At 46.3% G+C, this 15,660-nt stretch overlaps 2 protein-coding genes across 2 annotated transcripts; one reads left to right on the top strand and one right to left on the bottom strand.

Annotated features, from left to right (window-relative positions):
- Positions 1 to 77: 77 nt before the first annotated feature.
- On the bottom strand, positions 78 to 9,160 carry gltpa (glycolipid transfer protein a). The gene is made up of 5 exons (XM_064353521.1): positions 8,882 to 9,160; positions 4,552 to 4,609; positions 3,943 to 4,076; positions 3,692 to 3,842; positions 78 to 3,546 (listed from the first exon to the last, which is right to left on the bottom strand). Exons 1-5 carry the CDS (start codon positions 8,986 to 8,988, stop codon positions 3,364 to 3,366), a joined length of 633 nt encoding a protein of 210 aa, XP_064209591.1. The 5' UTR covers positions 8,989 to 9,160; the 3' UTR covers positions 78 to 3,363.
- A 1,370-nt stretch (positions 9,161 to 10,530) lies between these two features.
- On the top strand, positions 10,531 to 15,630 carry tchp (trichoplein, keratin filament binding). Its single transcript, XM_064353520.1, has 12 exons — positions 10,531 to 11,099; positions 11,631 to 11,832; positions 11,946 to 12,002; positions 12,392 to 12,460; positions 13,266 to 13,439; positions 13,583 to 13,695; positions 13,816 to 13,882; positions 14,078 to 14,250; positions 14,354 to 14,435; positions 14,544 to 14,729; positions 14,869 to 15,012; positions 15,310 to 15,630. The coding sequence occupies exons 1-12, from the start codon at positions 10,909 to 10,911 to the stop codon at positions 15,340 to 15,342; spliced, it is 1,491 nt and encodes a 496-aa protein (XP_064209590.1). The 5' UTR covers positions 10,531 to 10,908; the 3' UTR covers positions 15,343 to 15,630.
- The last annotated feature ends 30 nt before the right edge of the window (positions 15,631 to 15,660 follow it).

Below are 15,660 nucleotides of genomic sequence, written 5' to 3'. Positions count from 1 at the left end.
ATTAAGATACTTGTCCCTTTTTGTACTGCCATCTGTAAAGCCACAGAAGAGGCAATTATGAAACATTAATAGGCTACTTTACATATATAAATCCATATATTTTTATTGATCAGATAATGAGGTTAACGACATACAAATATATGAATATAGAGTATTTTTTTAAATAGTTATTCCCAATCTGTTAACATTTCACAAATAAAGTGACTATTGGAGTTGCAAGCGTGCACCTCCCCTTCCCATTACATTTTTTGACTGATATTCTGGCATTGAAAATGCATTCACATACAAACATGTACATAACACACACACACCACATTGCTATCTATGCTCCATTACATCACATGGCTTTGATTAGTTCATAAACATGAACAACACAGTCAAGTAGCCCTTTTGTTGTTTGCTTGTTTTATTCATAAAACATTAGAATAAGCATGTTTAAGATTCATGTTCACCAAAATCAACCCCAATAAGCTCATGGTCATATTCATAATAAATGTGTGGACAATTAATAAATTAAGAAATATTACAATTGTTCATTAATTATTTGAGATCGACAGGAAGGGATGAGACAAAGTTCAAAAATAATCAGGCAAAGTAAGAAACAGAAGCAAATATCAGTATAACAAACGCACCCAGAACCCAGCCACACTCAGTGCATTGAAGTAGGTAGTAAAAGCTGAACTATTCGATTAATTTAATTTAGCTACACGTCCAGCTTACAGGCAAACGCACACAACAGAATGCTGCAAGAAAACTCCCATGAGCCACCCTGATAAGGTACATGGTACACCTGCGTAACAGGCAAGGCATGTGGTGGCATTTTTATTTTTCGTGTTGCTGCTATACGTGTGTATTCCAGAACATTCGGCATTCCTCATATTACTGGAATAATTTGATTCCCAAACATTTAGCCACCTTAAAAATACACTTATTGGAAGAGAAGAAAAAAATAAAAATACAGATGATTTTTGTCCATACAGTGGATATACAGTAGCCCTGCATAATTCAGCCAGAGGTAAAATCTTACATTCAACACTAAACATATTATTTATCATTATTATTATTGTAACTGTTCAAGAGGTGAACGTCATGTAAACTCTCCACTGGTGTATGAAGAAGGCATAAATCTGCACTTTGGTGTCGGAGGCAAAAGGCATTGTGAGCATCACCTGCAGAGGGGGCACTGAAAATATTTACCTGAAATTACCTGAAAATAAGAGATCAGGTTTGCAGGACCATTTATTTTATCATTTTGAAGGTGATTTGAAATCTTCAGCGAGGGAAAATAAAATTCATAACTGTGGTTAAAAAAAGCTGATCACATTTTTTTTGAAAGAGGCTGAAATCTTGTGGTCCCACTAACACTAAGTCTTTGTATCCAGGCTAAGAATTAAGCCAAATAAATATCTCATGGAAAAAATATATATCATCAGGAGTCCATTTCACATAATCCATTCATTTCCTGAAATCCTGAACGAACACAAACGATTATTAACATCGCTTTAAAATGTGGATTTGAGTTGATGGCAAAAGCACCAAAGTCCACCAATCCCACCTTTTTTAGCTGAACTTTCCCAAAACATCTTTTCTTTAAAAAAAAAAATTAGGATTGAAGGCAGGTCAAACACAAAGCACTGTGCATAATTAAGAGAGGAATGGCGGTCCTTCCACTGACTGCAAGTACGTGACAGTATTTTGTAAAAGACAGTAAATACAACGTAGTACCACTTCAGTACTTTGCATGATTTAACCTCACCGAACATCGTAAGAGTCTGACCATTTACCCATTTGGACGTCAGTATAATTTCACAAATCATAAGACAACTGAAACATTTCAGTCATATTATATCCACCAGACCTGGGTCAAATACGTATTTGTTTAGGATTCAATTACTTTTCTGTGCTCTATTGCTCTTGCCTGGTGTAACTGAGCCTGCCAATATGACCAGAAGGCGAGGTTTGCACTTCTTGAGAGCAGTTCATTGGTTCCAATGCACCAGACAAGATCAGTAAAGTGTGGAGAAGTATTTGAATCCAAAACAAATACGTATTGGACCCAGGTCTGTCACATACAGTATATATAGCAAGTCCATAAGGTATATTGATATTCCTCAATCAGTCAGAAATAGACACACCTTCCGAAACAAAACGCAGTTGATCTGAATACAGTATTTTTGCAAGTGTGTGAAAGTAGCTTCAAGTAAGTTTCTGGTCAGCGTGCTGGGGTTTAAATTAACGGTCACAGAGCTTAAGGAACTAATAAATAAAACATTGCTGATGGCAAAACCGGTTTAACAAGCTCTTGAACTGGGGGGGGGGCGGGGGGCGCTGGCTGGCAGGCATTAAGTTACAGTTTGGTGTTCAAATACTTTGGTTTTGGTTTTCCTAAAAAACAGCCTCAAAAAAGGCTGGTTGGTGTTAATAAGGTTTTTTTTTTTTTTTTAATGGATGAATATTCCCAGTTGCCGCGTCTTCCAGCCATATCAGGTTAAAATATAAAATATAATATATAATATAAAAAAGCACTGGGCTGGGGGCCTACAGCGCGGATGTGGGGGGGCAGCAGTGTAGTATAATGAGTAAGGAACTGGTCTTGTAACCTGCAGGTCACAGGTTCGATTCCCGGGTAGGACACTGCCGTTGTACCCTTGAGCCGAGGTACTTAACCTGCATTGCTTCAGTACATATCCAGCTGTATAAACGGATGTAACGTAACTGCGATGTAGAATGTTGTGTGAGGCTAAATGCCTGCAATGTAATGTAATGCCTGTAATGTAATGTAATGCCTGTAATGTAATGTAATGTAGTGTCTGTAATGTAATGTAATGTAATGCCTGTAATGTAATGTACTGTAATGCCTGTAATGTAATGTAATGTAATGCCTGTAATGTAATGTAATGTAATGTATGTAATGTAATGTAATGTAATGCCTGTAATGTAATGTAATGCCTGTAATGTAATGTAATGTAATGTAATGCCTGTAATGTAATGTAATGCCTGTAATGTAATGTGTGCGTCAGTGAGGACAGCCTACAGTAGGCCATGTGCAGCCACAGCGCATTGAGGACACCTACCCGCCTCTTCAGAAGATTTCGAGCCAAAGGCACTCCAGTAAAAAAGTTAAAGAGGAACACAGAGGGGTGTGGCCATCTGTTCGGCTGAACCAGGTCACGAACCGCGCCCACGAAAGTGCAAAAAGGCACACAGCCCGAGGCAAGCCGCAGGACGAAAGATAAAAGCAAACGGGGCGGGGCGGGGCGGGGCGGGGCGGGGCGGGGCGGGGCGGGGGCTAAAGGCTTTGGTCAGACAGTGAAACAGGTCGTGAGGACCGGGGCGGGGCGGGACAGGGCGGGGCGGGTGGGGTCACACTTTGTAGTCCAGCTCAGCGTTCATTTTGTTGTACATCTCGTAGATGGCGTCCACCGTGACCGTGTAATTGACCAGGAACTGCCGGACCTTCTCCAAGCAGTCCTCCTCCTTCACCTCCCGCCCCTTGGCCAGAGCCTTGATAAAGTCCGACCGGTAGGGGGCCGCGTACAGCGCCGCCTGCAGGACAGAGAGAGCAGGTGCATGCGTTTCTTTCAAAACATGTTTCTTGACAAAAAAAACTACAAAAAAAACAAGAACAAAGCAAACGAACGCAAAATTACACAGCTAGCCATCCATCAACGTTCTAACACACGCGTGTTACCTTGAAGAGCTGCTGGACCAGCCACCCGTGGTACTTCTTCAGCGCCAGCTCGTACGCCTTGGTGATGTTGACGCGGATGAGATTGGGGTTGCTGTCGTCCCTCTCGCCGTCCACGAGGCTCTGCAGCAGGACCTGGATGAACCGGAGACCCCTGGTGGACAGAAGAGGGCAGCGGCGGGCGGTCAGGTCAGGCCCACAGCCACCCACGCAAAGCATCATGGGAAATGTAGTCCCACGCCAGCCTGCCCCACCTTTTGAGCCACATAAGCGCCAGGGTGGCTCCTACTTTGGGCCAATCAGAGCCGTACATCTCCTTCTCCGCCTCCAGGATCTGCTGCAGGGTCTTAAACCTGGACGGGTTACTGTCGTACACTGCTTTGATTTTCTGAAGAGAAAGACAGATTTTTTTTTTTTCCCAATTTTTTTTTTCTCTCTCAGAAATGGACATCACTAAACAAAAAAAATCTAAATCGCATACATTTATATGGCAGATTTACAAAGAATTTGTCACAGTACACTTCACAAAGCAAGCCACTAATGATTACCCACTCAATTTTCTGTCCATCATGTCTAAATGGCACTTTGTACAGCGTGTTGTCAAAAAACGAAATTATCAGCAGTTTATCTTTCTACTGCCTTGACACAAACCATCTCAAAAAGGGTTGAGAAATTAAGGTACCTACGTATCTGAAAACAAAGTCCAATGACAGATTTTAACCGCACGTACCAAGGACCTCCAGGGCAAATAAATCCATAGGTTACCGATGTCCAATCAAAGTGTTTCCCTGAGTTTTACTCTCTCACAGAACAGCCCTAGGTGACTTGCAGTATTAGTTTCAGACAGAGGGGGGGGGGCTTACCGTGATGTTTCCAGCAATGTCCGCTTTGACCGGAGCGAAGACCGTGGAGCCCAGCAGTCTGTGGGGGGGGGGGGGGTGGCAGGGGCAAGAGAATCAGAGGTACTGCAGTGGCGGGATCACCAAAATCACAACACAAAAAACATGGGTCTGAATAAACATGGGTCTGGGTAATGTACATGGCAACACAAACAACACAGGGCCAAATTTGCTAAATTAGCTTCAGCACATACAAAACTAATAACACATCCCGTGATTGGTGCAAAATAAATACCATGACCAATCATTGGGCATGGTACTGGTTTTTGCATGTGCTAAAACGCACATGCTAGAGGGTCTTAGTGTATATCTTAGTATAGGCCCATAGTGTATAGGGCTACATAATGGTTAGAGCAGACAGCACTTGACATGATTTACATCTTTACTTTTGTACCAAGGTTTCTTTGAGCCTTTAGTGCCATTTAAAATAGTGCACCCCCCCTCCACCACCCCCACCCCCCCCATCCCTTCCCACCGCACCCAGTCTCTCCTAAAACAGCTGATCAATAATTCAGGCCGTCCGAGAGAGTCGGACAGATTTCTGAAAGCGGCTCTCACAGCCTCATCCATTTTTCAGCGGCCTCTCCAGGTGCGGCATTCAGCCGGAGCAGCACCGTAAAACACCGGACCGGCACCGCGCCACCCCCCCCCCCCCCCCAAACCCGCCCCCCACTGCACCCCCCGGCTGCTTCAGGGTCCACGGGTCCCATTCATAGCCCGGCTGAGGGAATAACATCAATGAGATTGCCTCAGTTCTGCGTTCGGTCCCAAAACATAATAGCATTCTAAAGACCACAGACGGAACTGCATTGTCGGGTCATTTATTTTGTGGAATACAATGTTTTTAAAAATAAAAAATAAAAAAACGAATCCAAAGCGGCGACATAAATTGTGATTATCTGAACACAATTTGAGGCCGACACATTACCTCCAGTGTCAGTAGCCTATAGGCACGTTATATTCGAGGTACTTCAATAAGGGAATTACTCCAACCCTGGGTACATTTGTCTAGGCCAGTGCAGCTTGGGATAGTGGAGGACTGGATACCTGCAGTATACCGAGACGGCCACTAGGGGGAGCGTGTGTTGACAGCCCTCAGCGCCCCCGGTCGACTACAGTATCTCGTTCATGACAGACTGTGAGACATTGTGTCGCTCGCCCAGGGCATCTCTGGTTACAGAGAATTCCTCCACCGCCCCCCCCCCCCGCACCCCAGCCCCCCCAGCCCTCCCTATAGCGACTTTTCCTGAATGTGCTCATTATCTGACGCCGTTGCCTCTCTCTGTTCAGCCCTGCCGCACAATGCAGGCCCTGTTTCTGCTGTCTCGTTTCGGTTTGCATTTTGCCACTAGCTTTGTATGCATTGCAGTGACGTTGGCGCCCCCTCCCCCCCCCCCCCACCCCCCCACCCACCCACCCCAAGGCCCTGCACTGAGGGCACCGTTCAGACCATCGGGCTCACTACCCACTGCCAGCGATTTCACACAACAAAACAAAGAACATCAGCATCTGACTAAATGATTACTTTACTGCACCAATGACCAATATAGTCTACATTTGTACTAATATACTGATATTTATGGGCAACTTTCTGTTCCCTTGAATACAAGGTCGTCACCAAATTATTTTCCATGCTTTTGAATGAAGGGTGCACACCACATAAATGAACCATAGCGTCCAACGTTACGCTTTTTAATGTGCTCAAATAAATCTACTCATTTCACGAAACAAAAAGGCCAGCACACACACACACACACACACACACACAAAAATGTATTTGATTTGCATTGAGAGATGGGCGGGTAAAGTTTCCGGCATTGTTGAACGGTAAAAGGGAGGCAGATTGGTGATTAGCAGGCTCAACACAAAACAATGAGATGGAAAGAAAGCCAGCCAACATCCACAACCGAGACCTGGAACTCTTTGGGTGTTTCAGATTCGCAAATTCAATAGGAAAAGGTTTCGCATACGAATCGCACAATGACACATCACAATGATATCCGGGCACGCTGTACCCCCTTCTGAATGGGCAGGGCAACTCAACACCGGCCTAATCAATTTCTCGTCCTAAATTCAGGACAGGAGATTAAATTATGTATGCAAAAAGGTTTGTTACTCGCTTTGCAAAGAAACGCGATCCAAAAAGATAATCCCTCATGACATATAATTGCTCGAGCTGGAAGGAAGTGTTTTAATAGATGGCGTATCGCGTTGCGCAACTTTCTCAGGCAAGCGTTTGGGGGATGGGGGGGTGGGGGGGGGTAACAGTCCCAAACGCCAGAGATCAGTAGAAATCAGTTTCAAGATGAGAAACCGGTTTGGGAAATTTAGTGAGATTCTGGAAATGGGTCTCATTCTTCTACAGAGGCTGCACTCCAGCTGAAAGCAAAACAGAAAGATTGCCCCGTGCCCAAACATAGCAGGCGGCTGAAAATTAATTTTCATAAAATATTATTTTCACATTAGCGCCAACGACCAGACAACAAGGTCTAGGACGTCAGTACGCAGTTCCAAACACGCCAGCCCCCTCCCTCCCTCCCCTCCCTCCCCTCCCCCCCCTCCCTCCACACAGCCAAGCGTGCTACAGCCTCAGGCAACCGGCTTGGACTTCTTCAGCCGCAGTGTGTCCCAAAGACACCCCCATTCACCGGTGTTTCCATCGCCCCTCCTTTTGTCCTACGGAACCATGGCAACGGAAACACCGCAAACAGTAGCTTCGGGGGCTACACACGCGTTCAGCAGCCCCTCACAGGTAGGCTACACCAAACGCACAGGTGTGTTAAATAGGCCGGTCAGGTATGGTGTAAAAACAAGAACATCGAACCGCGCCACCCAAGTCAAACGCCGACTATAAACGTCCGTGAATCAGCCTCTGTGTAGCCGACACATTTGGCATATCACTGTAAAAGCATCCTTGGGGATGCCACGCCTACAGGCCGTCTCTGTCCAAACACATACACCCTTGGAGTTTTACAAGGTTTTATTTTGCCAGCTGTAAGCAGAGCAGGGAAAGAGCAGGGAATTTGATAAAATGCAGACTAACCCACTGTCTTTTTTCTTTTTTTTTCTTTCCTCAAACAAAAATCAGTCGGATTCATTAGCAGGTTATATTCCACTCTTGTATGCCTCAGCTGCAAGTGTAACATACACATACATTTCAATCTTTAATACCATAATATATGGGAAATTAGTGATTTGGGCAGAAAGACTACACTGTATATCTAACACAAATATAAAAGAAAATGTGGCAGAACAGGCTTTTGAACCCAAGCACAATCATAATGTCCTCGTTAATAATATGGCAACAGATATCTATAGACAGTATATATAGAGTGGGAGGGACCTCTTGCATAAATAAAAGTATAAAGTATAGGCTACAGAAATTCAAATTACAAATATACAAAAGACTATATTTTGTAAGGATGAGACAGGCCATAACTAGGCTTTGTTTGTGTGTCGGTTCATTTAATAACAATTATTTTAATCCCAAACATTGATCCCACGCAAGATAACTGATAGCGAGTAAAAAGTCACACGCTTTATCTGTCGTGTTTGTGAAGGGATCAGGATGGTTTGCTTACTAAACAAGTTGCCGAATGCCCACCCTTACCGGTTATAGTAAACACAGGAGACGTATTGAGAGAAGCTGTTGCCAACACGACTATCACAAACACATTGTAGCTATAAACCTCATCACCAGTAAGGGCTAATTAATAATCCTTTACATCCCAGCACTAAAAGAATTGCCTTCATAGTTCATACCAATGCGCTAGCTACCAAAATAAAATGTATAGACTAATTAATTAGTGATTAATTGGGTATTATATCGAAAGGGGAAAAAACTGAGTGCTTGCGAATAGGATCTTAGAAATTACATGTTTGATTACTACTGCTGGATAGCTACACGATAAAGAGTATTCAAAGTAAACTTGTAATCCATTCTCAAATACAATCCCTGTTTTACAGTTCGCTTGTGTTAGCTACTTAGATTAACTGTTGCAGTTAGTTATCAAATCCGTTGCGAACTCGACCCAACAAAATGCATGGAATGAACTCGGCTAGTCAACTACTTGACTGTAGGTAACTGATTTAGTTAGCTAACTAACTTAGCCATTTTGCTCCACGTAAACGTACACGTTAGACTGATAGCTGTATTTTCAACAATAATTCAGCGAACACTAGTCATTCCTCAATACACGAGTCTCCGTTAACTTAAAGCGGCATGAACTCGCTCGACGAGCTAGTACGGCTCGGTGAGACTGCAGGTTAGCTACCTGGCTGAGCGAGTGAAAACTTACCAAAGAATGGCGGAAGGTACGACACCGACTCCAGAAAGGGCCTGGTCTCCACTTGCTTATCGGCGGGGAGCTGTCTGAATTGGTGCTCCATGAGAAGCGCCATTGTTTAAAGAATCCGGAGAAGGACGCCCCAACTACCGTTAAAATCTAGCGAGCTCACTTCTTAAAATATAGCCAGCTAAAGATTTGGAGAGAACCCGGAACTGCTCAAGTCAGACTCTCCAACTCACCCAATGCAAATCTACTGATGTTCGACAAACACTGACAGTCCTAAAGGCCACACACGGACTGGTCATTTTCAACAGGTGGGCAAAACGTAACCAATCCAGAACAAGTGGGAGGGACGAAGCCCGCCCAGACGTGAAAAAAACGAAGAGTGCGCCCCGCTTCAGAGATTTGCTGTACGGGTTGGTCACATAGAAAATTTGTGGTTCATGCAGATATTATCTATTGTAACGCAACGAACTACTTAATTTTCTAGCATTGGCATTTAAGTTGCGTGGCCGAAGCTTTGCATTTGACAGGTTAATATTTAATGGCAGTAACATGCTGTTTGGAGCGCTTTTTCCATTAATTTCCACACGGGAACGTCAACCCCAGTGTGTTCAAACAACTATAAATAATAATGTGTTGCTAGTTAACAGTCGGACTTGCACAGACGACGATATAATCAATGAACTGCACGAGAAACTGTAGGTTCTTTATTTGGAAGTTGTGTGACCGTTTAGGTTCATAGCTGTTTCTTGCTCACTGTGCCCTGTCACTGACATTACCCGCAAACAGCGAGACATTCGGGCTACAATTAGAGAAGACTATCTAGCCCACATTAAACATTTAACTCTACGTGATGAATAATTTAATGGCGGACAGTCGAATACACCCATTTAGATGAAGTGTCACTGCTTTGCACCTTCAGTCAAAACTGTCTGTTCTGCGCACCCAAGCGGAATAAAATACAGGTACGAGCAGGTTCTCAGGTGGAGTGCAAATGTCATGTCTGTGCAGCTCTTCGCATGTTAGATGCAATTTCAAAACTTTATGCGCGCGTGTCTATCTTAACAATCACTGCCTCAACAGATAGTAGCCTATCACGAGAGATCCGTCTACATATCAGCATTTTATAATAAATTTAGTGACACTTGTCTATAACCTTGACATCAATCCCGCTGTTAATCATCTACATTCAGATCTTGCAACAGGACTGGGGATTAGTAGTTGCCCAATACAGGGAAGATTTAACGGGAGCAAGATCGATACGGCTTTAATATATTTAGTTGCCCATGTGTCCATATTTGCCATACGTGTATAAATTAGTTATATGTTATAGATAGCAAAATAAACGTCTTTGTATGTTCAAATAATTTTATTTGACAACATATATTGCTTTATAACAACATTCACTGGGTTAAACATAAATGTAATCAGTACTGGCACTAGCTGTGGTACTGGCGGAAATGTTTTGATCAGTTCATGTCTTGAATAAATAATTGAAACATCCAGCAAACGCAAGGCTAGCTAATCTAGGTAGGCAAAGTTACAGAATGTCAAACTGGCGTACTGCGAGCAGCGTGGGTGAGACAGAGCGCGTGCACAGTCTATGCTCGCAAAGCTTTTTGACCCTTACCGTGGCCCATAGCGTAACCAGGAAATCACAGAGAGTAACCAAGAGAAACAGGAAGCTGTATGTGCAGAGAGGCAAACGGTTTGCTTCCAAGCTAACTTCCAACTGAAATTTGAAAATACAGCACGGCAACACACGACATATTATCTCCCAACAATCACCGAATACGGTGATGTGTGCGGGTAACAAAAAACGACATATTGAGGTAGCTACCAGTATGTTAAAATCTGTGCTGCTAAGAGTTTTCTATCTTGCAAGTTGAAGGTAACGTTCGTTGTAGTTGCAATAATATAGTAAGCAATATATCTAGCTTTTCAGGTTTTTTTATTTATTTAACGCCGTTCGCCATAAATTGTTAGAATATTGTCAGCTTTTTCCCACGAATAGCTATATTTGAGATCAATGGCCCTCCCGACGATTTCTACACAATGGTCAAATCGTACTCGAACGCTGGAGAAGCGGATAGTGCGGCAGCGGGAGCAGGAGGCACGTTGGCGGCAACAATGGGAGTTGCACTCGGTGTACTTCAGAGAACAGAACGTCCGGAGCAGCAAACAGGCCCAGTGGAGCTCGCGTCAATCTTATCAACAAAGGTAACACTAACCCATTGATTGTTTGGATAGCCGTTACAATAGGCCCATCTCTACTATTGTTCGCACGCAGTAATGCATCTGTTCGCTAAGATCACCAAATTGTGGGGAGGCGGTGGTCTTGTTACAGCTAATTTGAATGATGGTGAGAAAAAAAATATATTGAAGAACAGGATAAGCACACCCATGTATTATTTATGTTTATTTGGATCCCCAGCGCGTTTCGGCGTGCAGAACGTGCTGTTCTTGCGGTCCACGCCAAATATAGAAACGTGTGGCATAATACAGTAAAGTAATATGTGCAAAAGTCAAGGCAAAAAACTACATAAGCTTAAGTGTATGACTACACATTTAACCTAGGTGACCCTAACACGTCGATGCCAGCTGACACAAAACATTCCCACTATGTTGCTGCCATGTAGTGGCAATGTTGTATCATTGACAAAGCCGTCCAGTCAGTTATCATTGTGAGAACGTTTCATGTTGGCTGTGACGACGGTTGATTTTCTTGTTGTTTCCCCGTATTCTTGGCAGTATGATGGCCTATCATCGGGAGAGGCTTAAGGAGGAGAAGAAGCGAAATCTCGAACAGCGCAGGGAACGGCTGCGCGCTCTGCTGCAGGAGGAGCGCGATCAGATGGAGGCCGAACTCCGGGGGTCGATCCCCGACAGGAAGGCGCAGCTGATGGAGCGCGTGGACGACCTGAAGTCGGCCAGAGAACAGCGCAGGAAAAAGGCGCGTGTGATAAACGGACCACGCGACACACTGCGCGTCACACCAACGTCCATTGGGACACGCGGTAAACCGAGAGTAAATGTCCTTTATTGTCTTTTTTTTCCCCCCTGCAGCTGGCCGAGGAGCTGATGCTTGAACACTGGAAAAAAAACGACCCAGACCTGCGAAAGGTCAGTGAAGGGGCTGCCTCTGCCAGCCTGATTGACTTAACGTGGTGCTTTGGTGGAAGAACCTCAGTTTCACCTTAAAGAAAAGCGGAGTAAACTGTCGATTTTGCTGCCTTTTTGGGCAACTAAGTGTTGCACCTGATGCCACAGCTGTGTTAAGGCGCTAGTACAATTGCGTGTTGAAAGAAAACCGTACAACCGAAGAGACACAGATGAAGGGAGAACTTGAGAGGTTGTGTGTAAGGAAGGCGGACCTGATCCGGAAATCAATAGGGGCTTGTGATGTAGTTGTTCCATGACATAATCTTGAACCCAGTCTTCAGATTGAGTTTCGGACCAACACATTTAGTTTTTTTTTTTTTTGAATCTCGGCCTTGCTTGTGTCCCGACAGGTTGAGTCGGCGCTGCACAAAGACCACGTCGTGAGCCAGTGGCAGACGCAGCGGTCCGAGAAACGAGAGGTACGGTCATCCTCTGGGGGGAGCCGTGATGTCAAAGTATTTTTCACTAGGGGGGGGGGGCCAAGTTTGGTATCCTGGGGGGGTTCCCAAGTCTGAAATCAGGGGGGGTCCCAAGTTTGGTATCCTGGGGGGGTTCCCAAGTGTGGTATCCTGGGGGGGGGGTTTCCAAGTTCAGTATCCTGGGTGGTTTCCCAAGTCTGGTATCCTGGGAGGGGGGGCGGGGGCGGGGGTGGGCGGATCTGAAATTCGGTATCCTGGGGGAGCTCCTTTCAGTTGTATGTTTTTTTTTTGCTCATTAGCATTTAGTCGGATAAATTGACCTCCACACGAAGGCACACAAGTTGTATACAAAGACTTGATTAAAAGAAAGATTATAGACACTCACTGTATTTCAAGGCCATTGATGAGCTTATGTAGTTTGGGCCGGTGAACCTTGAAAGAGGGCTGCTGTAATGTTATCCTTGAAACCCAGACTCGGTTGTTGTACCACAGGTTTAAGAATTAATTTCCTGATGCCAGAGGTCTTGGGGCAGTATTCGCTGGGTCTGGTACTCTATCCAGTCTCAGACTCTTATCTGGAGTATCGAGTCCTGGTTTCACCTTTTCCCTCCAGTTAAGCACCTGCCCGAGCCTGGGTAAAGGTAGTAGCAGTAGTCAGAATTAATTTATTTCTCATAATAAAATTAGAAATGCCCGTGTACTTACTCATGACATGAATTTTAAAACTGTGACAGCACTGGGGTCCTTTCTCTTAACGGTCTTAACTAATGACAAACAAAAAAAAACCCATCTTTGAAACGTTCAGCAAGAGGAGGCGGACCAGGAAGAGAAGAAGCGCTTTGAGAACGAGTATGAGAGGACGCGCAAGGAAGCGGTGGAGAGGATGAAGCAGGCGGAGGAGAAGAAGAAAGCGGAGGAGAAGGAGTGGGCGGAGGCCCTCCGGCAGCAGATGGAGGAGCTCAAAGTCCGGGAGGAGGAAGTAAGGTTTTTTTTTTTGTTTCCTTTGTCGTTTTTTTATTTTTCTTGGAAAAGGGGGTTTGTTGTGGGACGGGTGGCGACGTAGGCTTTTTAGCAGGATCTCAAAATGGCGCCTCCGGGGCGGGGCTGGTTGATTTGCTTCAGGCGGGCCGGCTGAAGAGGGAGCAGGAGGCCCTGCTGACCCAGCACTGGGAGCTGGAGAGGCTGGAGGAGGAGAGGAGGCGACTGGAGGAGAGCCGGAGGAAGACCGAACTGGGGTACGGCGCGGCCGCAGGGCGAGGGGAGATTTGGGGTTTGGGGTGCGGGGGTGTTCTGCGACGTCAGGTCCCCCGGGCGCAGTATTTGAAAGCTTTCCCCTTCGGTTTGGCCCCTGACAGGCGCTTCCTGACCCGGCAGTACCGCGCTCAACTGAAGAGACGGGCCCAGCAGGTGCAGGAGGAGCTGGTGAGTTCACAGGGGGGAGGGGCCTGTTGGAGAAAGGGGGATGGGCCTGTTAAGGGGAGGGGCCTGTTGGAGGAGGAGGGGCCTGTTGGAGGAGGAGGGGGGAGGGGCCCTTTCTTCTTTCCACTGTCCATGCAAACCAAGCGGCTTCATCTGCCCCCCCGTGATTGGTGGGATCCCCTGTGTTCCGTGCCCCAGGAGGCGGACCGCAGGATCCTGGCCGCTCTGTTGGCGGGGGAGCAGGAGGGCCGCGGGCTGGAGAGCGCCCGGAGGGAGCGGGCGGTGGCCGACGCGGCCTGGATGAAGCGCGTCATCGAGGAGCAGCTGCAGGTGGAGCGGCAGAGGGAGGCCGAGTTCGACATCCTCTACAGGTGGGGGGCGGGGAGGCGACCGTCGGGGCCCGGAATCTTCCGCCGGGTTGTGCGGGCGTGGCGTTCTTGAACGTTCCGCGGTGTCGTTGCTCTGTCTCTCTAGGGAGGACGCCCAGCGCATGTGGGAGAAGCGCGAGATGGAGTGGCAGAAGGAGAGGAAGGCCAGGGAGCGGCTGATGCAGGAGGTGAGCGGCGGCGCCCCCCGGTGGCGGTTGGAGGGAACGCGGGCAGGGGTGGGTGTTGGGGGGGGAGGGGAGGCAGTGACAGCTGAACGGATCTCCGGTTCTGTCCAGGTGCTGACGGGCCGGCAGCAGCAGCTGGAGTTCAAGATGCAGGAGAACCGGCAGGCCCAGGAGGAGTCCCTGAGGAGGCGCGAGGAGCTGATCCAGGAGCTGGAGAGGGAGAGGGAGACCAGGCGCCAGGAGAAGGAGGCGCAGGAGGGGCAGAGGACGGCTCGCCTGCAGGAGATCAAACAGCAGGTACCCCAAACTCCGAGAGGCACAGCCTGTACCCGACTTCTAAATTGGCTGGGTGGGGGAGGAGGAGGGGTTTGCTGTAAATTGTGGGGTGAACCCCGCTGATTTGGGGCGCGGGCTGGGTGTCCCGTCCGCCTCGCAGATAGAGGAGCAGCGCCGGCAGCAGTGGGAGGAGGAGCGCAAGAGGGAGGACGAGGAGGAGGAGGCGCGGGAGGCGCAGAATCGCTATGACGACCTGGTACAGCAGGAAACCCAGAGGATGACCCAGCGGGGTCATCAGGACAAGGTAGCGCAAGAGAGAGCGGTCCTCGACCCTTCAGACACAATGGGCCGCACGTCCCAACCAAACTGTGTGTGTAAAAAATAATTTTAAAAAATGTTCTGTGGTGCTGTGAGGTTTGATCACATTTTAGCTGTATTCACTTGTGTTAAGGATAAAATGCCATTTAAAAAAAAATGCCTATCGAAATTAATTTATTACTGAGAAGCACCACTATGCAGACCAGGCAGTGGATTGAGAAACGCTGTACTAAAGGCTAAAGGTCTCCAAATCTTCCAAACCAAGTCCCTCCCTCTCTTTCAGATCCACGGGCGTCCCAGAACAGCCTGGACATGATGACCGGGCCGATGACCAAGATACTGAGACAGTACAACTGTCAATTGCTCATTTTTAAAATGGCTGCTCACAAAATGAGGTCCAAATGTTGTATGACGGACAATATAATTAGCCTGCATTTTTTGTACAATAATCGCAACTCATGATTTTGATTCAAAGTTATAGGGACTGGTCAAGCCTATTTATCAATATGAAGTGTTTATACAACCATAGTTTTATAGTGCCAATTTATATTTTTGTAATATGCTTTCTTTCAAAATAGATATTTAAATATGATTTTAAAATAAACATTTAACAAAAAAGAACAAAACCCTTTGC

The sequence above is a fragment of the Anguilla rostrata genome, chromosome 10 (assembly GCF_018555375.3).
Source record: "Anguilla rostrata isolate EN2019 chromosome 10, ASM1855537v3, whole genome shotgun sequence".
Classification (NCBI taxonomy): domain Eukaryota; kingdom Metazoa; phylum Chordata; class Actinopteri; order Anguilliformes; family Anguillidae; genus Anguilla; species Anguilla rostrata.
The sequence above is the reverse complement of the archived record's forward strand: the minus strand, read 5'-3'. Positions and strand labels throughout refer to the sequence as shown.

Excerpts from the sequence above, each read along its gene's own strand:
- tchp (XM_064353520.1), top strand. The coding sequence starts at position 10,909 with ATGGCCCTCCCGACGATTTCTACACAATGGTCAAATCGTACTCGAACG. Across the intron at positions 13,883-14,077 it reads AGCAGGTGCAGGAGGAGCTG|GAGGCGGACCGCAGGATCCT; the intron begins GTGAGTTCACAG and ends TCCGTGCCCCAG. Across the intron at positions 14,436-14,543 it reads GGGAGCGGCTGATGCAGGAG|GTGCTGACGGGCCGGCAGCA; the intron begins GTGAGCGGCGGC and ends GGTTCTGTCCAG.
- gltpa (XM_064353521.1), bottom strand. The coding sequence starts at position 8,988 with ATGGCGCTTCTCATGGAGCACCAATTCAGACAGCTCCCCGCCGATAAG. Across the intron at positions 4,610-8,881 it reads CTTCCGCCATTCTTTGGTAA|ACTGCTGGGCTCCACGGTCT; the intron begins GTTTTCACTCGC and ends CCCCCCCCACAG. Across the intron at positions 3,843-3,942 it reads GCGCTTATGTGGCTCAAAAG|GGGTCTCCGGTTCATCCAGG; the intron begins GTGGGGCAGGCT and ends TCTGTCCACCAG.